General features: G+C 27.5%; 3 protein-coding genes across 4 annotated transcripts; 2 read left to right on the top strand and 1 right to left on the bottom strand.

The window, feature by feature from the left end:
- Window positions 1–2,807: 2,807 nt before the first annotated feature.
- Window positions 2,808–6,007, top strand: LOC113855391 (cytochrome P450 71D9-like). The gene is made up of 2 exons (XM_027487018.1): window positions 2,808–3,686; window positions 5,190–6,007. The coding sequence occupies exons 1-2, from the start codon at window positions 2,808–2,810 to the stop codon at window positions 5,799–5,801; spliced, it is 1,491 nt and encodes a 496-aa protein (XP_027342819.1). The 3' UTR covers window positions 5,802–6,007.
- A 7,407-nt stretch (window positions 6,008–13,414) lies between these two features.
- LOC113854387 (cytochrome P450 71D9-like) lies at window positions 13,415–15,846 on the top strand. Its single transcript, XM_027485344.1, has 2 exons — window positions 13,415–14,281; window positions 15,232–15,846. Exons 1-2 carry the CDS (start codon window positions 13,415–13,417, stop codon window positions 15,844–15,846), a joined length of 1,482 nt encoding a protein of 493 aa, XP_027341145.1.
- A 4,739-nt stretch (window positions 15,847–20,585) lies between these two features.
- LOC113856524 lies at window positions 20,586–25,254 on the bottom strand. Of its 2 annotated transcripts, none has more exons than XM_027488369.1 (3): window positions 24,097–25,203; window positions 23,527–23,646; window positions 20,586–22,443 (listed from the first exon to the last, which is right to left on the bottom strand). In XM_027488369.1, the coding sequence occupies exons 1-3, from the start codon at window positions 24,298–24,300 to the stop codon at window positions 21,973–21,975; spliced, it is 795 nt and encodes a 264-aa protein (XP_027344170.1). In that variant the 5' UTR covers window positions 24,301–25,203; the 3' UTR covers window positions 20,586–21,972. The 2 variants fall into 2 exon arrangements, with proteins under 2 accessions (XP_027344170.1, XP_027344169.1); XM_027488368.1 differs by having other exon boundaries at window positions 20,602–22,443; window positions 23,557–23,646; window positions 23,995–25,254.
- Between the last annotated feature and the right edge of the window lie 1,747 nt (window positions 25,255–27,001).

Raw genomic sequence — 27,001 nt, 5'->3', positions numbered from 1 at the left:
ATCATTATTTGTATTAAAAAATTATTAAAATTTAAAAAATCATAAATCGCCAATTTTAAATTTTTAAAAAAATAATAAAAAATTTAAACTACTAAAAAGTGCTAAATAATTATTTTTCTGTTCAAAAAGTAATAATTAAATTTTTTATTTTTGTAATTTTTAAATTAATATATTTTGATATTTAATTTTTTTCTCCATATAAAAAATCTTCATTTTCCTTTTTCTTTTTTCATCTGACAACAAAGTGTTTATTTTTATTCGTTTTACAAATATTGTGAGTTCTATAAAATGTCATTTGTTTTAACCCTTCCAGTGATCTGCAATTTTTTTTTTATTTGGCACGATAAAAATTATCAATTCTGTAGTCTCAAATTCCAAGATTTCAAAGTGTACAGAAAATGCTAAAACGGAGTAAAATTTAATAGTAAATGTACCAACACACTTTTAATTTTTGATTAAAATTTTTAAAACTTAAAAAACATAAATTTTAATAATTTTTATATAATAATTAAAATACATAAAAAATATATTAAAATTGTGATACCGACCTTCATCTTATTTAATATTTAAATAGACAATGACAATTATTTTAAAAGTTGTATGTTTAAATTTGAGCTTAAAAATTTGTAAATTTATATTTATTTTAATATTATTAATTATAACTTTTATGATAAAATCTAATTCAATATAATTTAATTAAATTTTCAGACAGGGACTTATATGAAAAAGTAAAGCATATTTTTTTTTGAGGTTGACAGCATATAAAATTGGAACTTGTGAGGGCATTGTGCCTCGCAGACTTAAATGCAATGCAACAACTTGGTTCACCAAAAAGACAAGAAAGTTTACTGAGAGCTTTCAATGAAAAGGACACGTCATTATATACTGGCTACTCCTGTCAGTCACAAATTCAATTTTGCTCAGTATTATTACATATATTTTTAAATTACTTCATAAAATTCATTTTTTTATAAAGTTTATTTAATGATATGTTATTCATATTTAATATTATTAAATCTAATTTTACTATCAAAATTTGTTAACTTTAATTTAAATTTCAACTAACTTTATTTAGTACAATTAGTTAATAAAAAATGTAAAAAATATTGAAATTATTACAATTAGTTAATAAAAAATATTTTTAATAAATAAGAGTATGATTTAAAAATGATTAATATTTTAATGGTTTAAAATTAAAATTATTTAGAACAAATAAAAATCTAAAAACAAAAGTAATAATTGTTGATGTTGATAGTAGTAGGACTGGAGCTTCCTTGTTCTTTGCTATTCTATCAACCAAAGAATCAAACCTATGTATAAATAATTCAATTAAAGGAAATAAAGGAAAAGCCCTCCAAAATTCTCAAGGTGTGGTCCAGTTATGTTAATTGTGCTGTACACATCCAACACTGTCACGTGATATCTATCAGGGTATGATGTGCATTCCTAAGGCTACATACTTTAAAATTTATTTCACCTTTCGATTTTATTATACACATAAAAACTATGTTTAATTAATTTATTTAGGTAATTAATTTTAATTAATATTATTTCAATAAATAGCTTTAAAATTCAATATTGCAACTCAGTCCCCAACCTAACGATCACTTGAACAACTGTTATATTGCAAACATAATCATGTGTCGTTTCCCAAGTTGGAGCATTAAGTACTTGATTGAAAGAAAAGGAAGGAGAGAACCGTTCTAATGCACCAAAGAAGAAAAAGCTTTCCAAGATGAGGCATATATAAATGGTGTATCCACGTATCACACACACACACACACATATATATATATATATATATATATATATATATATATATATATATATAATTATTAGTACGCTAGAAAAGAGATCGTCAGAGTAGTTGTGTTTTAATTTAGAGAGTATTTAAGAATGTAATATAAATTTATAACATATTACTTTTAATTAGTTATTTTATATAAAGAGAAGGCTAAAAGTAAGTGGAGTTTCTAAGAATTGGCTCTTACAATTGTAACTAAAAGTAACTTTCCTTGGTCATTTAATTCACCATGCAATTCACTTCTAGTAACCTTCAATGGATACAATAAAGATTTCCAATCTAATTTATGATAGGACTTTACTTAAACAAGAAGAAAATAAGGGTTCAAATCTCATCTTAATATTGATTTATTTATTAAGACAATGAAACGTAACTTAATTTTCATGGAAAAATTTTGATTTTTATAAAATGTCATCTGATATGTAATAACTTCAACATTATTGTTCATAGAAGAAAAAAGAGAGACGTAAACCTGATTGCCTAATACAGCATATACGTGATTTTGAGATATTATATTCTTATAATAAATTAAAATCTGAATCCGTGATTTTAGCTTTATTCTATGACGACAAGCGACCCATTTTTAACTGCTGTTGCATTAATCAAACGTCATGTATCTCGAAATAAAATATTAATAACGACAATTATGTAATAGAAAATACAACAAAACTTCCCTTCATAAAAATTTTATCTACAAATAAGGTAAGAGTTCCTAAAATTGTACAGATTAACTCTTAAACCTATTTTGACGAAATCTTTTACAGAAGAATTAAAATAATAAAATAAAAATTGATATATAATAATTCGTGTAAAATTAATAATATTATTAAATATTATAATTTTTTCAAAAAATTGTCACTTTTTAATTATATATCTTCAATCATGCCCAAAAGAATACCCAAAGACAGAGATGAACAATGAAGGTTGTGTGCCCTCTATATAACAGGGTGGCAAACAAGGTTTCATCTCTACCAGAAAAGCCTTGATCTAACTTCTATTCCCAATGGATCTCCAAATCCTCTACTTTGCATTCATTTTCTCCATTTTCATCTTTATGGCACACAAAATAGTGACCAAGAAATCAGATTCAACTCCAAATTTACCACCAGGACCATGGAAACTACCTGTGATAGGGAACATACACAACCTTGCTGGCTCATCACTTCCTCATCATAGGCTAAGAGACTTAGCAGCAAAATATGGACCCTTGATGTATCTCAAGCTTGGAGAGGTTCCTACCATTGTGGTTTCATCCTCAAAGTATGCTAGAGAGGTGTTGAAAACTCATGATCTAACATTTGCATCAAGGCCTATTGTGCTAGCTCCCAAGATAATGGGTTATGATTCTCTTGATATAGCATTTGCACCATATGGTGATTATTGGAGACAACTAAAGAAGATATTTGCATTGGAGCTATTATGTTCAAAACGTGTCCAATCTTTTCAACCTATTAGAGAGGAAGTGTTTTCTAATTTCATCAAAAGGGTTGCTTCAGAGGAAGGATCACCCATCAATCTCACAGAAGAAGTGATGTCAGCATTGTTTACAACCACTTCAAGAACTGCAGTTGGTAAGAAGTGTAGGCACCATGAAAAACTAATAGAAGTGGTAAAGGATGCAACAGAAGTTGCTGGAGGTTTTGACTTGGCAGATTTGTACCCTTCTGCAAAATGGCTTCAACACATCTCAGGGACAAAGTCTAGGCTTGAGAAGTTGCACCAAAAAGCTGACAACATACTTCAAATGATAATCAGTGAGCATAGAGAGTTTAAATCAAGAGCCAAAGAAGAGCAAGGTGAAGAAGTGGGGGAAGCTCTTTTAGATGTGCTCTTGAAAGGAGAGTTTTGCTTAAGTGATGATAGTATCAAGGCTCAGATCTGGGTAAGCATACTCACATCTTCTACCTATGCTGTCTGCATGTTTAATCAGTATTCAAGTTCAAGATATCCAAAACTAATTTGCTGATAGTAAATTTTAGTAAAAATTACATAAAATTAAAGAATTTAATGTATTTATAATACTAAATATTATAAGCTTTATTAAATTTTTAGTGTGTGTCCTATACTCGCGTTAAAAATTATTATAAAGCTTCTTACTCTTTATATTAATGATTTTTCTTAATTATTGACAAAAATTAAATATTTTTAAATTAATAAATATATTCTTTTTATTTAATATTCATTTTATGAAGTAATAAAAAAAGTTATTAAAAAATTGTACGGCAGCAAGAATAGGTGGTTATTTACTTGCCTGCACTAGGCACAGTGATCATTCTAACTTATTTATTGTATTAAAATATTTATATTTCTTATTTTTTTAATAGATAATTTAATAGTTTCGATGTTCAAGATGCTTTCTGATAAAAGTGTCACTGTACAGTACAGATCCATTTCTCTCCCTCTCTCTAAATGCACCATGCATCTTTTTAAACTTAAAGAGTAAAACTACCAAAGGGTATTTTTCTGCTTCTCTCACAATAATTAAGGGCAAATATGTTAATAATGTTACATCATTATTCATACAATTTTTAAATATTACAGTGTAGTATTTCATTAAATTTTGTTATTTAATCCGATCTACTGAAAAGTATCTCTAAAATCATTATTATCCTCCAACCTTGATCTTCTAAATAATATTTAGATGAAAAAATTTAAAATTAAAATATATATATATATATATATATATATATAAGAATAAAAATTTTAAATTGAGATTAAAGTATGAGAGAAATTATATAAATGATAATATAAAAAATTAAAAATAATAAAGAAATTTTTAAATTCATTCTAAAAGATAAATTATTTATTTTACAGTCTAAATAAGTCATATTAATATTTATGCTTATTGTAGCAAAATGCTTAGCTTTTCAAGAATAATTTTTTATTCAATAATGAACATTAAAAAATTCACACTCTCTTCAAGATTTCATCCACCAAAGCTTATGCAGTATTGACCGTATGCAAAGTTATGCAGTGCTCGCATGGTGTGTGTAATTGGATGACTTGGAAAGCTCACATCGAATTGCAATAAGAGTTCCTTATTCCTTGCAATTTCTATGCCTCCATTTATTATATTTTCTTTATACACTTTTCTTTGATGTGAGCAATGAATGTAAAGCTGCTAGCAAACGTCTTAGTCATCTCCATTAATAAAATTATATAACATCATTATTAAAGCATAATTAACTTCTAGTGTAGGGTACTGAATTTCAACCTCTAATTTTCTGTGCTCTCTCTGTTTCTTGTTATGTTTGACAAATTCTTTATACTTGGTAGTGTATTAAATTTTCTTGTGTATTATTCCAAAAGTAGTTGCAATGAGTACCGACATTGCTCCAAACATTTCCTACAAAACACAATTTGACTTGATGCGATGATTTTGAAGGATATTTTTGGCGGTGGAAGTGATACATCATCAGTTACCATAACATGGGCAATGGCAGAAATGATTAGAAATCCAAGTATAATGAAAAGGGTACAAGCTGAGGTGAGAGAGGTATTTAAAAAAGAAGGAAAGCCTAATGAAAGTGGCCTTGAAAATCTAAAATATTTGAAATGTGTTGTCAAAGAGACATTGAGATTACACCCTCCTGGCCCTCTTTTGCTTCCAAGAGAGTGTGGACAAGCTTGTGAGATAAAGGGGTATCATATACCTATGAAAAGCAAGGTCATGGTCAATGTTTGGGCAATTGCAAGAGACCCAGAACATTGGAATGAGCCTGAAAGGTTTTATCCTGAGAGGTTCATGGAAAGTTCTATTGACTACAGAGGCAACAATTTTGAGTTCCTCCCATTTGGTTCTGGAAGGAGAATGTGCCCAGGCCTCACCTTTGGCGTCCTCAATGTTGAGTATGCACTTGCTTTGTTGACTTATCATTTTGATTGGAAACTTCCCAATGGAATGAAAAGTGAAGATTTGGACATGAGTGAGGTTTTTGGAATCACAGTTAGGCAAAAAGATGATTTGGTCTTGATTCCTAAAACTTTTCATCCTTAGCCTATTCCTCTACCTCGATCCTAGTGTTATGTTTGGAACCATATATGTTGCAACACAGAGAACATGTTTACTGGAACGCTACAAGATGTAACTTACGCATGCATTAGTACTTAAATTCCAGGGTTTCGTGCATAATTTATATCTATTATCTACTCTTGATCATCTCATGTTAATTACTTGTTTGAAAATAAATGAAGAATGTCCATTATTTTCTGCTTTTGGATATATTCTAACTATTATGTCTAATTATATATATCATTATCTATTATCGTTTGATTTACTATTATCAATCCTCAATATGTTGTTCTTGATTGAAAATAGGACTATTGGTATTTCAACATTGCTATTACCATTGTTATATTGTCCAAGTAAATTAGCATTATTCATCATGCGTACCATTTCATCATCGACTAAATTTACGAAGAGCACCACTTTTTATTTTAGTGTAATATCAGTATATTTTTTTTATATTATTGATTAATTAAAATATATCATAAATATAGTTTTTATATTGTTATACAAATTAATAAATTTTATTAATATTATAATTTATAATTAAATAACAGTATATTTTTATATCATCAATATATTCAAATTAATTTAAAAAAAAATTAAATTCGTACATTTTAGTTAACAGTATAAACGACAGTCCCAAGTGATGGACTGAGAGTAATCGAAAACCCTGAAAACTGAAAACGACAAGACTACGTAAAAAAATATTATTTATCATGGACCACGTGCGTTCGAAGTTCCTTGTTAAAATCAATATTTAATATTTTTTTTTCTTTTAAAAGAAATGAAGAAAGAAAAAAGTTTATTTAGTAACAATTTTTATTTAAATATTTTTAAATGAGAGTGACTTATAAACTTTTTTAAATACATATTTTTTTAATTTAAAATATCTTTTTATTAAACTTTCTTCATTTTTCTTTCTCTATTCTTTTCTTCCTTTTCACATTATTTTCTTTAATTTTTCTACAAACGAACCCAAGTAAATGAAATAATAAATCATTAGCAAATATCTGTTAAGGACCAAAAAGATATGGTGAGGTCTTGGAAGCAATTAGATAATTATATGATGCAAAATGCAACAAATCCCTTTGAGGCACACATGCTAAAATTCAGTGATAGTTATTGAATAAAGATAAAATTATATGCAGCGATCATTATTACAGTAGTTAAGGAGTGTGCTAAGTTTTCTCTTTTCTATTTCAAGTAAATTTTAAAAATACTACACGATGACTAGTTTAGAACAAATTTTGATCTAAACTAAGTTTAAGTTCAAACTAATTATAAAAGTATTAAGATGAATTTATACAACTAAATTTATATAACCAGTTTGTCTTAAACAGTACTAAACTATAATAATTATGAAGAGGGATTGATCTGATTTGATTTTATTTGATAAGTTCTTCAGTAAGTATATAACTATCTATGTATATAATCAAATTTAAAACCAAAACAATTTTCGCCAATTAAATAAAATATGTAAAACAAAGCATTAATCGAAAAGTTGACAAGAAGCACTTGGTGGGATTAAACTAAAACGAAACTTTTCGACTATAAAATAAAACAACAATAACATGTTGATGTTATAATCTTATTTTACTTAAATTACATTAATTGGCAAGGAGATGTTCTAAATTAACTTATGGTTTTGCAACTTATAGCCTTATATATATATACATGCATTACATTTAAATAATTATTATATCTTAATTAAAAAATATTTATTTTTAACATAATTATTAATACAAAAATATCAATCTACATACAAATAACTAATACATCATCTTGATTAAATAAATAAAATTATTAAAATATCTATTAATACAAATTATTACTGAATAACAACATTTAAAATTTACATAATGAATAATAATTTTTGCTAAATAAAAACGATACAATTAAATTAAATATAGTAAATTATTATTATACACTTTTCTTAATTAACTCTAATTTTACTATGCTACAATTAAAAAAAATTAAAACTATGTAATATTCAACATCATACAAATAACATTATTTTTTACCCTAAACTATATTACAAACTATTTTTTTATTAAACTGATTTAATGGTTTTCCTAAATATAAACACAATCTAAATTAAAATATTAAAAATTTTAAAAATTAAATTTTGTTACTAACCTTTGCTACAATACATTTCTTAGCAGTGCCCACTCACAAAAAAGGTACATAATTTTTAAACCGCAATAGTTAACAAATTACAAAATTAGATTTATATTATATTTTAGAATATTAAAATAATAAATAATATCTAAACATACATATAAATAATTAATACTTTAAATAAAAGTTAAAAGATTGACACAAAATATCATAAATTAGCTCTAACACTTCATAAATTTTTAGAGAAAAAAAAATATGAAGGATAAGAATAACTTTAACACAAGAGAAAGAAGAAAGAATAAGAGGAAGAGAAGGAAAAAAAAAAAAAGATAAAGAGAATAACCTTTGATACCTAGCATTCACATATGGACAAGGAATTATTTTGAAAAAAAATATTAATTTGATTATTTGTTTTATAATAATAATAATAATAGAAAAAAAGCCTTAACCATTAAGGCATTAACCACTAAGAATGCTGAAGGTTAAAACCCAATCTAAATACATTGATTTCAACTAATCACCAAATTTAAAATTCATCTGTTGAACAAACAGTTAAATTTGTATTAACTTGTTTCGACCGTTCTATTAATAATTGAATTCGATATCATTGGACCAAATTTGAAATTTTATAACCTCTACAGTGACACTGCTATATTATCTCTGTAGATCTTTAAAAGAATATTAAGAAATAAAATAAAAAAACATCTCAAAACACTTACCATTCTATTTTTTAAATTATCTAGTAAATTGAATGGTATTTTTAATTAATAAGGTTTAAATTATGAAACATCATAAAAGATAGAAATAACACATACAAGTTTTTTTCTTTAATATAGGATTTGGTAATTAAATTTACCAAAATATAATATTTTAAAAGAAAATACGAGAATATGGGGAATGATTAAAAGTCGTCAATGGTGTTAATACCGGGAAGCTAATAAAGAAAAACCAAAATTATTGTTGGCGAGTTTAAAGCTACAAAAAGTAATTTTTTGTCAAGTAAAAATTTGTTATTAGTGAATTTTAGAGTAGATTTTTTTTTTATTTAAAACTTATCTTTGATAAGTTTTAAAAATTACTATTGGTATTTTTTAAAAATATTTAGCTATATAAATTTAGTATCTCCTTATTCTAAAAATTGTTTTAAAATTGACAAAAAAAAAAAAGTAAATACAAATATAATAGTATATTTTAATGATGATATTATTAGAGTTTAAAGTTTAATATTTATATGCGAGAAGTTAATATATTTATATCTTTTATATAATATATTATTTAGAAAACTAAAATATTAACTTTTTCAATGCAGTAACGTAATACATATTTATTATTAATTAAAATTTATTAAAAAATATTTAAGAAACAAACATTAATTCAGGAGTACTATGAAGCGAGAACTATGTGATTTTATAGTTTTTAATAAATTTTAACTAATAATAAAAAATGTATTACAAATAGTGTGTTGCTAGCATTATTCTTATCAATTTATTGAGGTCAAGACTCTAAAAACAGTAAAAAATCTAATATATAGATGTTTTATCTTAATTTTTTACAATTTCATATAATACCAAGTAATTCTAATAATCAACAATAATGATGTTTAACAAATATTTAAAATATATCAACAAAATTATATTCATAACTCTTACCATTGAGTTATATATTATCTTTTGTTATTTTTTTTAAATAATATTGACATTTACAAATATGTTTATAAGAAGGAAGAACTTGACTATATCACAATTTTAGAGAAAGAAAGAATGAAAACAAAATATTAATAAAATTAATGATGATAATAACTTTGAAAAAAAACATAAAAATAATAGTGATGATGCAAATTATGATATAAATAAAAAAAATTTACATTTATTAAATATGGTATATAATCAACATTCGTTTGAGAGTCATTGTTCATGCATACTTTATTATATTGTTAGCTAAATCACAATTATATATATATATATATAATTATCAATGGGACAAAATGCCCAAACAAAATAAAGATTACCTAAACAAACTAGGAAAACAAATTCACCTATCATCCTCTCTTAGGATGTGAACAAGCTAGAAGGGAGGATATTCCAAAATAATATCACTTTTTGACCTATCAAAAGTTCAGTTAGAGCCAATCACACAACTATTAGCTTTCCTAAAAATATGATAAAGACTAACAATTCTAGTTAAACTTATATATAAAGAAATTTCCCTAATAATATAATGCAATATGTTATTTATGGAAACACCAGATTGAACTAATTGAATGGATTGTTTAGAATACATTTCAACCAAAACTTCTTTTAAGTTGAGATATCTAATCAACCTAAGACATAAAAGAAGAATCCATAACTCTAATTCAATGACCAAACAAAGAAGAACAAATAACTCTAATTCAATGACCAAACAAGAGCCTACCTTCTTGGCAAAGTCTGCACAAAACTTTCCTTGATTATCCCTTAACAAGACCTCCACAACATACCCTTAACTACCATGGAGAGAGCAATCCACATTAAGCTTAAATTTACAAAAAGGAAGAGAAAACCAGCTAACAAGAATCTCCTGCTTGCAAGTCTTGAAAAGAGAAGAATAGGAGGAGGTAAGATCAAAAGTTATATTAAAAGTATATCTAGTATATTATAAAATTTAATATACTATAAATTTTAATAATATTTGTCTAGTGAATATTATAATATATTAACATTTATATTCACATAACTATAACAAAATATTATATTTAATCAGTATATTAAAGCATTAATTCATATATTCATTGTAAAAAATTTATACATAATAATATAAATTATACCTAATAAAAAATATTGTAACGCATTAATCTTACAACGCAAATATTTATTAAAAAAAACATACAACTTAATTAATTAAAATAAATAATTTTTTTTACTAAAAATACATTATATTAAATATTTAGAAGAAAAACTTTAGCATCTATATTGATTCGTGTGACTCGAAATCGACGGTTAAATCTTTTTAAAAACATGTCTTTCAAAATCCATATTTTAATTATTTTATTTCTCTTTTTTAATTTTTTTAAAAATTAAAATGTGACTCAAAACACTAACCCTTTTTTCACTCTACCCTTTGTTTTTCAATCTTGCACCCCTGAGATTTTTCAGTCTCGCAACTTTTACTTTTTATTCTTTGAGCTGCCCTTTTCATGGCCTGAAATCTTCTCATTGGCGAGTTTTGGAGGCGTTGCGATGAAACTTTTCATGATGGGACTTAGTTGCAAGATTTCTTGCCATACAATCTCGCAATTGCTGAATTTTGGAGAGCTGAGAACGACGAGACTATCCTCTGCCACCTTTTGCTGCGGCTCTTAGCATTTTTAGGCCATATAATTTTTTTTATTATATGCGCATAATTTTGACCAAAAAAAAAATCATATTTCAGTAATTCATTCACTTAAATTCCATATTAAAATTAATTTTTCACGTATACAGTATACATGCAAAGCAATTTAAAGTCATGGTCTGATTATATTACATAGTTCTTATAACCACATAGGACCTAATATCGTATTTTTTTTCTGATGTATTGAATAAAAATAAATTGTTAGATTCTATTATTTTGAAATCTTTAAAATGGTCATTACTGTATAATAAGACAGAGATCTTATTACTTTTACTAATTGACACTTGAACATACATCTCTGCTTATTGAAAAGTATAAAATAACTATACTTATATTTCTTTGTATTTTTTTGACTTTTTAAAAAATATCAGTTTAATTTTTTTGTTTGCGGAAGGATTTTGAGTATTCCTTATACTCATTTAAATAATATTTATTTGTCTGTAAAAAAAAAAATAGAAAGTCAAGATATTAAAATATGTGAAAGTTGGCGTTACAGGAGAACAAGAAAGATCTTAAAAATGCAAATCGAATCACGCATGCTCGGTTCAGCGTTTGTTACCGCACAAACGTGATTTTGTTCTTCCTTTTCAAAAACTACTTTGTGGGTTAAGTTGAAACCTAAACTAATGATGCAGTTTACGAATTTTTAACGCGAACTTGTATTTGAAAATATATCTTTAATTAATCCAAAATCGTATTTGGTTGTCTATTTTGCTTTGGCATTGTATATATTCAACAGGCTCTTGTCAGCCATGACGTAAGTCCATTAACATCAGTCAGATTGTCAATTAAGATTTTACTATTAAAGCCGCACATTCCTTATTTGACTGCCTCAATTCACTGCGCAAAGAATCTTATTAGATCACATTCTTTAATTTCTTTTAACACGTTTTCAAATGTATTCTTATTGTTAATTAAACTTTATTAAAAAGTACAAATCTCACTTTTAATTTAATATTTATTTATGTTTTATAGTCAATTCTAATCCATAAAAAACATATTACCGCACAAAATTCAGGTGCCTATCTTTCTTTATGGGCTTAATATTCAACGTAACACTTACCAATGCACCGAAATAATGGAACGGCGCTAATGTCACGAGTTGAACGGTGTAAAGTGAATAAACGACATTCTTAAGATCAAAGTTCGTAGTAAAATTAAGACCCGTTTTAATTTCCTCCCTCAGAAGCACGAAAATTGAATTTTTCTCTAAAGCTTATGTTATTTTATTGGTAACTTTTACTGGTTTTTTTTATACACGTGTGATAATTATTATCTTAATATTAATTAATGTTAAGATTAATGATTCATTTTAAGAAATAAAAATATATTTTAATCTTTAAAATATTAAAAAATTATAATAATAAAGTACAAAGCGCTTCACAAATTTATAACTACAGTAATAAACAACTATTTTGCTAGCCATCGAAATGGATTGGGAATTTTTCAAACTAAATGACGTCGTTTAGTTAATGTTTCGCACAATCACGTAACCACACTGCCTTATTTGAATTTTCGCGTCTTTTGACTTCTTTCTATGTTGACGTTTGAATTGAATGTATAGTATTTTGAAATGAGGAGTTCGACAATATCCCAAAAATGGATGAGTGATGACTTATTTGTTAAACCATGAGAATGGCGGTATCCAAAAATAGATGATTGAATATTTTCTTGTTTTTCGGTTAAACTATGGGTTTGACCATATCCAAAATACATCAGTATTTATTTCATAAGTTTCTGTTGAATTTATTGAATAAAGTGTTATCATCATAAAATGTCAATAAATTCTTTTAGATATTTTATTGAATTTTAATATAATTAGAATTTTATTTTAATAACTTGCAAAATAAATGTTGACATTTGAGGATGGCATGTATGATTTTTTTTTTAATTTCATTAAAAATAATATACAAATATTAACAAATTATACTTAAATTTTATCTTTAGTTTATATAAGCATCTTGATCACATTCAATAATTTAAAATTAACCTTACCCATCTTTAAACTCAAGTAAAGTGAAATGAGTTATAAACTGTATATAAATAAGATCATGCATGGCGAACTGAATAGCATTACCGAACTAGAAAGCCTGAATCTAAGTTCTGTTTTCCTAATGGATCTTCAAAAGCAAATCCTCTACATTACATCCATTTTCTCCATTTTCATTTATGTAGTACATAAAATAGTGACCAAGAAATCTAACTCAACTCCAAATTTACCACCAGGGCCACGGAAGTTACCTGTGATAGGGAACATGCACAACTGTGTTGGGTCACTTCCCCATCATCGACTAAGAGATTTATCAACAAAATATGGACCCTTGATGCATCTAAAGCTTGGAGAGGTTTCTACCATTGTGGTTTCATCTCCAAATTATGCTAGGGAGGTGTTGAAAACCCATGATATTATCTTTGCATCAAGACCTCATGTCCTAGCTTCAAAAATAATGGGGTATGATTCTTTAGATATAGCTTTTGCACCTTATGGTAACTATTGGAGACAACTAAGGAAGATTTGTGCATTGGAGTTATTAAGCTCGAAACGTGTGCAATCTTTTCAACCAATTAGAGGGGAGGTGCTAAGTGATTTCATCAAACGAATTGCATCAAAAGAAGGATCACCCGTTAATCTTTCCAAAGAAGTGATTTCAACTATGTTTACAATCACTTCAAGGACAGCACTTGGCAACCAGAAGAGGCACGAACAGAAGTTAATATCATTGGTAAAGGAAGCTGTTGAGGTTGCTGGTGGTTTTGAGTTGGGAGATTTGTACCCTTCTGCCAAATGGCTTCACCACTTCTCTGGGTTGAAGCTTAAGCTTGAGAAGTTGCATCAACAAGCTGATCAGATAATGCAAACAATCATCAACGAGCATAAAGAGTCTAAGTCAAGTGGCAAAGAAGTGGGGGAAGTCCTTTTAGATGTGCTCTTGAAGGAGGAGTTTTGCTTAAGTGATGATAGTATCAAGGCTGTGATGTGGGTAAGTATATTGACATATTCTTATTCTACCATTGTTATTTTGCACAGTAGAAATATACTGAATTACTTATATGTTTCGTTTGGTAACTATACAAGTACCTAAATTATTCCTTGCATTTTGTTAACTTACTATTGTGTTTTGATAATTTGTGAAGTGTGGAAGTTAACTTTTACAAGTAGATTATATATACATTTTTTAAATATAAAAAATATATAATTGAATAATATAATTATGTATATTTATAAGATAAAAACAGTTAATACAAAATTAATTCTTCAAAGTATAGTAACTATGATGAATATTATATTATTATTTCTCTTAAAAAGAAATGAGGCTCTAACAAGTTCTGCATCTGTCCCTGTTGTTGGCATAGGAAAGACAAACTTTTGTTATCTCTGCTTCTCGAGGGAATAATCTCTAACTGTCGGCTAGGGAATTCACTTAAAAAAACCTTATGATAAAAAAAGTACATTATTAAGAAGCAAAGATAAGTTGCTATTTCATATAGAAAAAGTGTAATTTACACCACTTGTATGATAAACAAATAATATCTATAAATCTATGGAGTCAGTTTCTTCTTTCTCGTGGTGCTTCCTTAGAACTTTCTGTCTCTCTACTTAATGTTGTACTTGGAAGTTCCAAAAGAAATTCAGAAGCAAGAAAAAGATGTTAAATAAAACATAGCACGAAACAATTAAATCAAACATATATTTTTTAATTTTCAAAGCATAAGGTATACTGGTTTTTAAACTCTAACTTACTATGCTCTTCTCTGTTTCTCTTTGTATTGAACTAATTCCTTATACTTCCTAATGCATTTTGCAATTATTTGGGTTTGCTTTTCTTGTTTTTAACAATCTAGTCTTTGTTATTTTGGGTGTCATCTACAAAGTCCTCTTACCATTTGAATACTTTTAAATCAATTTTAACTTGATATCATGATTTTGAAGGATATATTTGGAGGTGGAAGTGACACATCATCTGCTACCATAATATGGGCAATGGCAGAGATGATTAAAAATCCAAGAACAATGGAAAAGGTTCAAGCTGAGGTAAGAGAGGTATTTCATAAAGAAGGAAAGCCCAATGAAAGTGGCATTGAGAAACTTAAATATTTGAAATGTGTTGTGAAAGAGACATTAAGATTACACCCTCCAAGTCCTCTTTTGCTTCCAAGAGAGAGTGCACAAGATTGTGCAATCAATGGCTATGACATACCTATGAAAAGCAAGGTCATTATCAATGCTTGGGCAATTGGAAGAGATCCAAATCATTGGACTGAGCCAGAGAGGTTTTACCCTGAGAGGTTCATTGAAAGTTCAATTGACTACAAAAGCAATAGCTTTGAGTACATTCCATTTGGTGGTGGAAGGAGAATATGCCCTGGCCTCACATTTGGCTTGATCAATGTTGAGTTTGCACTAGCATTGTTGATGTATCACTTTGATTGGAAACTTCCCAATGGAATGAAAAATGAAGATTTGGACATGACTGAGAAGTTTGGAATAACAGTTAGTCCAAAAGATGATATATGCGTCATTCCCAACACTAGAAATTCGATCTAGTGCCTCAGGGAAAATTCAAGTCCTGGACCTGTTCTCCATTTGGCAAGAAAATGAAGAAAAAGGCTATTGTTTTAATCTTTTGGGAGCAGATTTTACAATTAAATCTCTCAACTTTTCATCAACATTTTTCCATTGTACCAACTAATGAACAATTTTAGGAACTAGACTTGATGTACCAATAAGACATATATATTATGTCCAAATTCACTTCTAATAATAAACTATCTTCATTTAAGCTTTCATCATCTTCTTATTCTTCTTTGGTACAAGAATTATTGGTGTTTTCAACATTTCCTTTACAGAGAAGAGAAAAGGTAAATAAGCTGAATCTTGTGTATTAGAGGGTGTGTGAGTTATTTATAAGGTATCAAAATCAATTATAAATTAAATCATATGCAATCAAATTTCTTAATTAGGGGTAACGATTTTTTTAATAATAGTAATTACTATTTACAAATATCAACACATTAAATATGCTTTATAAAAATAAACAAAAAATAAAGTATGAAGAAAGGAACTGAATAGGTTTCATGAATCGAATTAATACAATTTAGAATTTAAGCAACAACACATGATTTTACATTGCAATGCCACAGTGTCCCTATAGGAACGAGCTTACTGTTAATTCAATAGCAGGAATAGTGCTAATTCAACAATACTAAAAAAAAATAGCAATGAAAAATATAAGACAAGCATAATTTCTTACAATAATTTATTTACTTTTTAAATATGAAAATATTTTAAAACTTTGTTTAAGAATTTGTTTAAAAGAAGAAACAAAACTCTCTAGAATAAAATTGAGAAAGAGGAAGAAAAGAAAAAGAACGAGAAATGGAAGTTAAACTTCTTTATTTAAATATAAAAAATATTTTAAAACAAGAAAACTAAAAAATATATAAAATATGAGAGTTCAGAAAATATCTAAAAATTTTCAATTCTCTTTAGTAATTATTAATAAAAATTATCTTTTAAAAATCTTCCCCCTTTTTTTTTTCTCATTCCCTCCTAAATTAGACTTACAAATAAATCATAAGAAATCTACTATCTAAATAGAGGCATCATGTTTTTACAATTGAATTAACACCATAAGCATATTAACAACTATCATTTTACCTTCTTTTTTTTCCCTATACTGAGAGTATTATATCCTGAAATAAACCAATATGATTAATTGTTGAGATTTTTTTTCTTAAAACACAACAAGTATACCAGATTACTGTAAGTAATAACTAGTGAAATACCAAAATATTGTCTTTAAAAATAAATTCAAAATATAAATTATTAAGATATAATTTGATTGAGCTTATATACAATAAAATTGATTGATGGTTTTTATAAAATTTGAGTGACAATTATAATGTAAAACAATGATGTAAAATATAGTAAAAATTAAATTAGAAAAATTGGGATTAGATTTCATCTATCTCCTTCTTTGTATTTCAATAATTCAGTGATAAACATAACAATTATTTCCAATGATGTTGATGCAAAATACAAAAATCATATATCTCAATTCCTTGAAATTAATATATTTTAAAGATAATTTCTTAAAATGTTAACCCTCATTCAATTAACAAATTATCCGACATTATAATCAAAATTTAAAAATAATCAATAACTTCAAATCTATTCCTAGAATAACTAGTTATCGAGTAATTTTAAGCAAATCTAGATCTAAGTAATACCTTTCCAGATATAACTCAGATCTTGGCTTAAGAAGCTATCAGTTAGACAAATTCAAGCATTAACACAGATTGAAATTACTAAATCAATAGAAAGAAAGAAGAAACAACTATATTTATATAAATTACTTAGAATACATCAAGTTTAAATATTTATATTTAATTCCACAAGAGTTTTAGCTACTTATTACAACTATAATAATAAGAAAAGAGATGCAAATGGTATAAAACATGAGAAATTAAGTATTCCCACTCTTTCTCTAAGCTCTTCACCGCTCTTTCTTTGTTTTTCTTCTTATGAAACAGTAGCCTTTTTAGAAAAACAAAATTGGCTTTTATACCATTCTGAACGAAGCTTCTCTCGCTCTCGCTACAGTGACACCTACAGTGAGACATGGAAGCAAAATTAGGTCATTATGTTTGTTTCTCACTGCAACGAAAAATGTCTCGCTTTAGCGAGAGACCTCCAGAAGCTTTCTGTTCTTCAAACTTTATGTTTTTTGTACCTCTTACTTGAATTTATATTTAAAGATTTGTGTTGAAAGAGAATTTAAATAATGTAAGTTATAGATAAATCTTTTATGATTTATTGGACAATCGAAAACAATGTAAATTATATAAAGATATTGCAAAAAATTTTATAATAAATTGAAGACATATTTGGTTATTTAATTTATCAAAATTAGAAATATGACTTAAGAAAAATTAAAATATAAAATTAATTCTATTTAATGAAAGGAACAAATGTATTTAAATTGATTAAAGAAGATAATTATTTAATAAAAAATTAAAAATTTATTTGATAAATTTATATTGCACAAGACTTAAAGTAACGTTGGTATACAAAGTTTTAATGATTTAAAGTGTATAAAAATAGATATGTTATACAACAACACTATAAACCGTTATATTAATATGATGAAAATATTATAGATGATAAATTTTAATTAAATAAAAAAATATAATTGATTAATTTTAGAAATAAGATAAAATTATTTTAATATATTAATAGTGTATAAAATCTAAAGTAACATTAGTACCCATAGGTTTTGACAATTTATAACACATTAGCATTATAAATTATTGCATTAATAAAATAATTTTGATATAAATTGATTGATTAGTAACATAGTAATTAGCGTGAAATATATTTTGATTAATTATTAAGATAATTTTTTAATTAATTAAAGATAACATATAATAAATTAATATTGTATAAAGTTTCGATAATGTTAGCTTTATCAATTTATAATACATGACGATATAAAAACTATATGTTAATATTATAAATTGATACAATTATATTATTATTTATTCATTGATTATATAAAAAAGAAGTGATTTATTATTCATAATATAAGAGGAGCTAAATCTGAAATGTAAAGTTAAATCACATTAATATTCTATAAATATATAATAAATAAAATAAAATATAAAAATCCTAAAGAATAAATAACCAACATAATAATTAAGGCATAAAAAATAAAACATAAAAAAATAGAAAAAAATTTTAATGTTAAAATGAGATAAATTTTACAAATAAAAACACAACTTAAATATAATATGATAAAATAAAATAAAGAATTATGTTTAATTAATTTTAATAATTTTTTATTATAATTATTCTAAATTAAATAGAATCAAAAGAGTTAAATTAAGATAAATAAACAAATAAATAAAATAAGAAAGTCAAATATTTTTATTTAACTTAAACTAACATTAAAAAATAATAACAAAAAAAATAAGAAAAATAAATAAATAAAATAATAAGAACTTTATCGTTTGACAAAATAATATATACTAATAATAATACTAGAAATAATAAAAATGATAAAATAAATAAATAAACAATAAAATGAAAATAAAAAAAGAAACTAAAATAATAAAAAGTGTGTTGAACTAAAATGTTCAAAATTGAAATTTTCATGTTTAGGGTATAGGATTTTTGGGTTATGAAGTGGGTGTAGATGAGGTTGATAAAAGTCATGGTTTTGGATGGAGGTTAGTGTTAGTGAGAAGAGAGAGAAAAGAGGAAAGGTAAGAAAGGAACTTCCGTAATAGGTCTTGTACTTGGCAATGACGATGAATCAAGCAAGAGAAAAAAAATGGTGAACAGAGAGGTGGTGAATCTTAATGCTTGAAGGTAATGGTTTAAAAGAGAGGAGAATGAACGAAGAGAATGTTAGATTTTGAGTGTTTGAATGAGATATGATTTGGAAGAGAGAAAAAAGAAAAAGAATAGTAAAGGAAAAATATTTCATGATGGTGAGTAGCCAAACTCGGGCAAAGGCATGGTGGGTGGCAACAAACAATGGTTCATAAAAAAAAAAATATTACGGGATTGAGTTGATGTATGTAATGCTCGTTCAATAGAAAGGATATGTAATAAATAAATAAATAAATTTATACAATGATAAAAATTTACTTAAAAATTTTGCACCTTATATTTGCTTACTTTTCTTTTTTTTTTTTCTTCTACTTTCTTTCTCCTCCACTATTTTTCAGCAAAATTTCCTCCTCTCTAAATTTTTCCAATCTCCTATTTGATGCCCCTTCTTTGTTTTTTATGCTCTTAGAATTAGGAAAAAGCCAAATTTTTAATCTAAGTTTTATTTTCATGCTCAAAAACTTTGCTTATTTTTTAGTTTAATTTTTATAATATTTTTATTCCTTTTTTAGAGTCAAATCTGAAAATTTTCTAATTTGTTAAAATAAATTCTAATTTTTATAAAATATTTTATTTTCATTCCCGTTTTATAAAATAAATTCAAAATTTTAATAAAATAAAAATAAAATTTAGATATTCACAAGTAGAAAGATTGTTTTCATTCCCATTCATTTTATATAAAAAAGTACTCATTGAAAAACCAAATCAAGATATTTTTGTACACAACAAAACGAAAAAAGCAAAAACTACTTAAATTACATCAAGGTCTCGTTAATTGGAAAAAGAAATAATTCAAAATGTTACAAGTTATCTATTCACAACTTTATTCCAATATGTTGATTAACATGGTTAACATGAACAAAGAAAGAATAATTCTCAGAGAGTTGTTGGTGAGAGAGATTATTGAAATCAGAATTCAATTCAATATTTACAAATGTACAAGACACAACTATTTATATCTAACCAATCTAACTGAATGTCACTAGCAATACATCTGTCATCTAATAGAAAACTAACTAAATGATAAATAAAATAACTAACTAACAGAATAATTAATTATCTGTAATAGTCTCTCTCAAGCTGGAATGTATATATCAGTCATTCCTACCTTGGATACAAAGGTATGAAAAACATGAGGAATCAAGGGTTTAGTTAAAGTATCCGCAAGCTGCTCTTTGGTGGATACAGGTAGAAGATGTATGACACTCGATTGAACCTTTTCCCTCACAGTATGGCAATCAATTTCAATGTGTTTTGTTCTTTCATGAAAGACAAGATTAGCCCCAATATAGATGGCTAATTGATTGTCACAGAACAAAGTAACAAGTGTGAGTTTGTTAAGGTTAAAGTCTGCCGAAAGATAGATAAGCCACTAAGCTTCACATGTTGTTTGAGTTAAAGCTCGATACTCAACTTCCGAAGATGAACGAGATACGATGGATTGTTTCTTACTTTTCCATGAAATTAATGATGAGCCAAGAAAGAAATAGAATCTTGTGACTGATCTTCTCGTGTCCGGGCAAGCACCCCAATCAGAATCACTATATCCTTTAAATTTCAAATTGAATCAACAGAAAAGAGAAGACCCCCTTCCCAGGACTTTGTTTGATATATTTGAGTATTCTAAGAGCAGCCTTGTAATGAGCATTTGTTGGACTGTTCAAGTATTGACTAAGCCTTCCCACTGTATAAGAAATATATGGTCTGGTATTGGTCAAATATATAGGTTTTCCAAGGAGTCTTCTATATGCAGTAACATCAGAAAAGGCATCCTCAGAGTTTTGTTGAATTTTCACAGTATGATCCATAGGAGTGTTACAGGATTTTGAACCAAGCAACTCTGTTTCTTGCAACAGCTCAAGAGCATATTTTCTTTGGCATAGATTAATGTCTTTTTCAGTCCTTGTAACTTCCAATCCCAGGAAAAAACTCAAATTTCCTAGATCCTTTATGCTAAACTTTTGGTCAAGCAAAATTTTAACTCCAGCAATCTCCTCGCTGTCAGTTCCTCTCATAATCAAGTCATCCACGTAGATCAATATAACAGTCAAATCTTTGAGAGTCTCTTTCGTAAATAAAGAGTAGTCAGCCTTTAATTGTTTGAATCCAGAGGTAATAAGTGTGTTTGTCATCTTGATGTTCCACTGCTTACTTGCTTGTTTTAGTCCATATAGGGACTTTTCAAGTCTGCAGACCAATGTGGAATCTGATAATTGAAGCCCTAGGGGAGGCTCCATGTAAACATCTTCTCTCAAATCTCCATGCAAAAAAGTTGTATTAACATCTAATTGGTCCAGCTCCCAATTGCAAGCTGTAGCAATACAAAAGTATTCTTATTGTGGTCATTTTAACCACTGGACTGAAAGTTCTCAAATAGTCAATCCCAACAGTTTGAGTAAATCCTTTTGCAACCAGTCGCGCCTTGTATCTCTCAGTACTTCCATCCAAATTATGCTTGATCTTAAACACCCATTTGCACCCAACAGTCTTCTTTCCTTCAAGAAGTGAAGTCAGAGTCCAAGTATGATTCTTACTCAGAGTTGTTAGTTCTTTTTCAATAGCATGCTTCCAGTAATCATTAATAATAGCTTCCTGATATGATCTGGGCTCAACAATAGTAGAGATAGCCAAAGAAAAGTGTTTTTGGGAATCAAGTAGTGAATCATAAGAGAGAGAATTTGAAAGAGGATACCTGACAGATTTGAGTGTTGGTGTGACTCCTAAAGTAATCAGTGTGCAATGGTAATCCTGTAAATATAAGGGAGGTCCCATAACTCTTTTTGAATGTCTTGTTTGTTCAATGGTTACATTTTGATTGGAATTCATATGTAATTCCTCATTTTGTTGTTCATTTGTTGAGCCTTGATTTAATGATATCTCATTGTTCTCAAAAGGGTCATCATCCAGATATGGAATTTGATTCATGACAATAATAGGAGTTGGTTTATCAACACTAGCAGTGTTATCATTATTATGAAAAGGAAATAATTTTTCGTAAAACATAACATCTCTAGATATGAAGGTTTCCCTCAATTTTAGATCATATAAAATATATCATTTAGTTCCTATTTTGAATCCCAGAAAAATACATTTCCTAGACCTTGAGTCTAATTTTTTTCTTGATGCTGCAAAACTTGATGCAAAACACAAACATCCAAAAACTTTTAGGTTTGATATCTCAGGTAAAGTGTTCATGGTAAGGTGATTTATTTTTGAGATACCTGGTTAACATCCTATTGATTAAGTGGACAGCATGACTTACAGCATAGTTCCAGAAAATTTTTGGCAGATTCGATTGAAAGATGAGAGCTCTAGCCACACTAAGAATGTGTTGATGTTTTCTCTCTACAATACCATTTTGTTGTGGTGTTTCCACACAAGAGGTTTGATGATTAATTCCTTCTGAAGCGTACCATTCTTTCATAAGGAACTCAATATTATTATATGATCTAATGGTTTTTATCTTTTTATTGTTGTGTATGAATTAAAGAAACAAAATTCTTTAGCAGGTTTGATGTTTCATATTTTTGTTTCATTAGGTAAATCCAAGTGTACCTAGATTTATCTTCTACTATGGTTAGAATGTACCTATGACCAAAAATAGATGGAATGGACAAGGGTCCCCAAATATCAACATGCACCAGATCAAAAACTTTCACAGAAGTATTCACACTGTCACTGAAAGGCAATCTTTTTTGTTTAGCTAAATGGTAGATCTCATAAGGATTTGTTGTTTTATTACATTCAATATGAGGGTACAAGTTTTTTATTACATTCAACTTCTCATTAGATAGGTGACCTAACCTCATGTGCCAAAGATCAGAATCATACGTAAAAAAAATTGTTGATACAGTGTTGTACCAATTTTGATTGATCATTGGGAACCATTGCATAAAGTCCTGACTTCAGCTTAGCTGCACCAATCATCTCCATAGAGTGGGATTCCTGAATCTGACAATTAGAATCAGAAAAGATGAATTTACAAGATAACAATTTTGTTAGTTTAGAAACTGAAATTAGGTTAAAACTGATATCAGGAATATACAAAACGTCTGTTAGGTTGAAGTCTTTTGACATATATACTGTTCCTGAGATTTGAGTACAAATTTGACTCCCATCAGGCAACTTAATAGGAATTGGTTTAATTCTTTTGTGAGATTGAAATTTTTTTAAGGAATTGCATACATGATCTATAGCTCATGTATCAATGATCCAAGAACTGGAATTGCAATTTTGAGATAAGGTAAGGATTATACTTGAGGTTTTTGTAAGTGACTGATGATTTAAAGAACTAGTTACTTGATTCACTGTATGCCCAGTTTGATTTCCTGATTGTTGTAGTAATGCAAGTAGTGCCTTATGTTGCTCTAGAGTAAATATCATACTTGTACTTTCACTCACTTCCTTTCGGGAAAGAACACTTTGAGTATCATCAATATCCTCTTCATCATTAGTGCTACAGTGATTGATGACATTTGACTTTTTGAAGTGAGGGGGGAAACCATGCTTCTTATAGGTATCCACTAAATGACCTGTCTTACCACAATATGAGCACACCTTTGTGCTTTGTCCTCTCCCTTCATTTCCTCTTCCTCCCGAGCCCATGTTTTGTGCTCTAGGACCCTTATATTTTCCTCTTCCTGAACTACCAACTATATTAATTAGCACTTGAGAATCTTCAACCAGTACTCCTATCTGTCTCTCTTGCTATACTAACAGGGAAAAAACCTTATTAGTTGGAGGAAGAGGATCCATTAACATAATTTGCGATCTTACAGCTGCATATTGCTCATTGAGCCCTTTCAAGAATCTAATGATATAGTCATTTTTCCTATAAGCTTTCATTGTAGGTATCAAATCACAATTACATCTAACTGCACAAGAACAATGAGGAATTGGTCTAAAATTGTCCAATTCTTGCCACAAGCTCTTCAAATTAGTGAAATAAGTAGTTATCGACAAATTTTCCTATTTATGGAGTAAACCTTCTCTTGCAATTCAGAAATACGAAAGATATCTCCCTAGTAATACCTTTCACGCAAATCATTCCATACTTCATATGCTGTTTCCATCCAAATGACACTCTGAACTATAGAGGCATCCAATGAATTATTGATCAATGACAACACCATAGTGTTGCATCGATCTCATACCAAGAATGATGGATCTCCTGCTTCGGGCTTCGGTAAAGAAGCATCAACAAGCTGCAACTTATTTTTCGATTTGAGTGCCATAGTCATCGCTCAAGCCCAAGAATGGTAATTCTCACCGATTAACAAAACCGGCACCAAAGAAATTCTAGGGTTCTCGTTAACATGCAAGTAGAGTGGATTTGAAGGATCAATTGCTTGATTCACCATTGGAATTCAAGCAAGAAGAAGAGAAGAAATTAACAACGATGAGAAGAAGAAATGTTTCAGAGTTGGATTTGCACAACAGAGCCCCTAGGAAAGGAGCTCTGATACCATGTTGATTAACATGGTTAACATGAACAAAGAAAGAATAATTCTCAGAGAGTGGTTTGTGAGAGAGATTATTGAAATCAGAATTCAATTCAATATTTACAAATATACAAGACACAACTATTTATATCTAACCAATCTAATTGAATGACACTATCAATACATCTAGCATCTAACAGAAAACTAACTAAATGATAAATAAAATAACTAACTAATAGAATAATTAATTATCTGTAATACAATAAAATAAACAAAAAGAAGTAATAAAGATTTGTGGTTCAATTTTATTCTGTTGTAATTATCAATTCGTAATTTATAACTGGAGATGTTGTATCTTTATCATTTCTGCCTTCTGGTGTGGGTTGATTTCGCACATGTTCTTCATGTTGATGTGACATTCCCCATAGTTGGCTGGGGCCTTCTTGTCAATACTATATTTGTTTGAAGTTTGAGACAATTTGTGCCTCACAATGAGCGTCAAAATGTTCCTGTTAATTATACACTTGTCTTCTATAGTTACTTTTTTAGTCCACTGATACGACGTCTTTGTAGAATATTCAAGATTCTCTTCTATAGTGACATGGAAGAAAGGTACTTACAAAGACACTTCGATGGTGAAGTCAGTGTTCGGGATAGGACAATAAATACTATTTAATATTCTGAAGTAAACCCTTTTATATACTTTCTTTTTATAAACATGATATTGAGCTTAATGAACTTCATGAGTCAGTTTTATTTTATCTTTCTAATTACTTGAATGATTAATTTTTTTTATTGATTAATTACCTTAATTAGCTTGTTAGCTTACTTTGATATAGCTGAAGGAGTGTAAATACCTTTCATCTTAATTATGGTTGAACGGATATGAATATCTTTCGTTTCATATATTGACCGAGAGAATATTCAGTTTCCTTTATTTTTTGGTAATATCCGCGTAATTTCTTATCTTGTATATATCTAATAATATATATTGCATTGGTTGAACCAAATAAACGTATCATTGAGAAAAAAAACCAGTCACAAAGGTCTAAGATCTATGGAAATTAATGGGATTATCATTCTTTGACTACTTAACAACGCGAACAATGTTGGGAACATTGGATTCCTCAGCTGCTATCTCTTGAAATCCTTTATGGCAAAATGACAACTCTCGATTCAATCTACTTTTTTATATTATTTTTCAGAAAAATCTTGGCCTCTTCCAATATTAGCTATTTGTTGTAAAATAAAAAATTATAAGATCATCAATCGATATATTATAAGTACCTCATTTTGAGAATAGGGATAGCAGTATACAAAATGAAGCACTTATATATTGGTTAATAAAAATATAAAAACAAAATAACTAAAACAAGATAAGAATATTTCATAGTATTTTATATTTAATATACATTATAATACTAACTTAGATAATATTATATTTTTTATTTCATTTAAATTTTATGAAATAAAATTTAATATTAAAGGGATGAAAAAAATAAATCTATTCAAAGTAACATAATATAAAAAAAAATAAGTTTAAACAATAATTTAGTCTCCTAAATAATATTTTCATTTGATTTCTTTTTTTAATATTTTTATCTATTTCTTGAAAAAATTATTTGCATCTTATCCTGATATTAACAAGGAGTTAACTTATTTCCTTATTCGTTTTTATAACATTCGAATTATTTAATATTATTTGATTGAGGCGCAGTATGAATGAGATGAGTTATTAGTAATATTATGTTTTTATTTTTTAATAAAGTTTTAATTTATAAAACTAAAATTTTCAAAAAATAAAAGTATAAATATCGTATTACAATTTATATTAATTTTATGTCATATAAGAGTTAAATATTACA

The sequence above is a fragment of the Abrus precatorius genome, unplaced genomic scaffold (assembly GCF_003935025.1).
Source record: "Abrus precatorius isolate BTA unplaced genomic scaffold, Abrus_2018 Scaffold11, whole genome shotgun sequence".
In the NCBI taxonomy this organism is placed as follows: domain Eukaryota; kingdom Viridiplantae; phylum Streptophyta; class Magnoliopsida; order Fabales; family Fabaceae; genus Abrus; species Abrus precatorius.
This window is presented reverse-complemented; position numbering and strand designations above follow the sequence as displayed.

What these genes read in the sequence shown, in the direction of transcription:
- LOC113854387 (XM_027485344.1), top strand. Translation starts at nt 13,415, where the DNA reads ATGGATCTTCAAAAGCAAATCCTCTACATTACATCCATTTTCTCCATT. An exon ending in GTATCAAGGCTGTGATGTGG is followed by an intron (nt 14,282 to 15,231) that starts GTAAGTATATTG and finishes ATGATTTTGAAG; the next exon opens with GATATATTTGGAGGTGGAAG.
- LOC113856524 (XM_027488368.1), bottom strand. Translation starts at nt 24,300, where the DNA reads ATGGGCTCGGGAGGAAGAGGAAATGAAGGGAGAGGACAAAGCACAAAG. An exon ending in CTGGGCATACAGTGAATCAA is followed by an intron (nt 23,647 to 23,994) that starts GTAACTAGTTCT and finishes TCTAATTGTCAG; the next exon opens with ATTCAGGAATCCCACTCTAT. An exon ending in CCAATGATCAATCAAAATTG is followed by an intron (nt 22,444 to 23,556) that starts GTACAACACTGT and finishes TTATATTTACAG; the next exon opens with GATTACCATTGCACACTGAT.
- LOC113855391 (XM_027487018.1), top strand. Translation starts at nt 2,808, where the DNA reads ATGGATCTCCAAATCCTCTACTTTGCATTCATTTTCTCCATTTTCATC. An exon ending in GTATCAAGGCTCAGATCTGG is followed by an intron (nt 3,687 to 5,189) that starts GTAAGCATACTC and finishes ATGATTTTGAAG; the next exon opens with GATATTTTTGGCGGTGGAAG.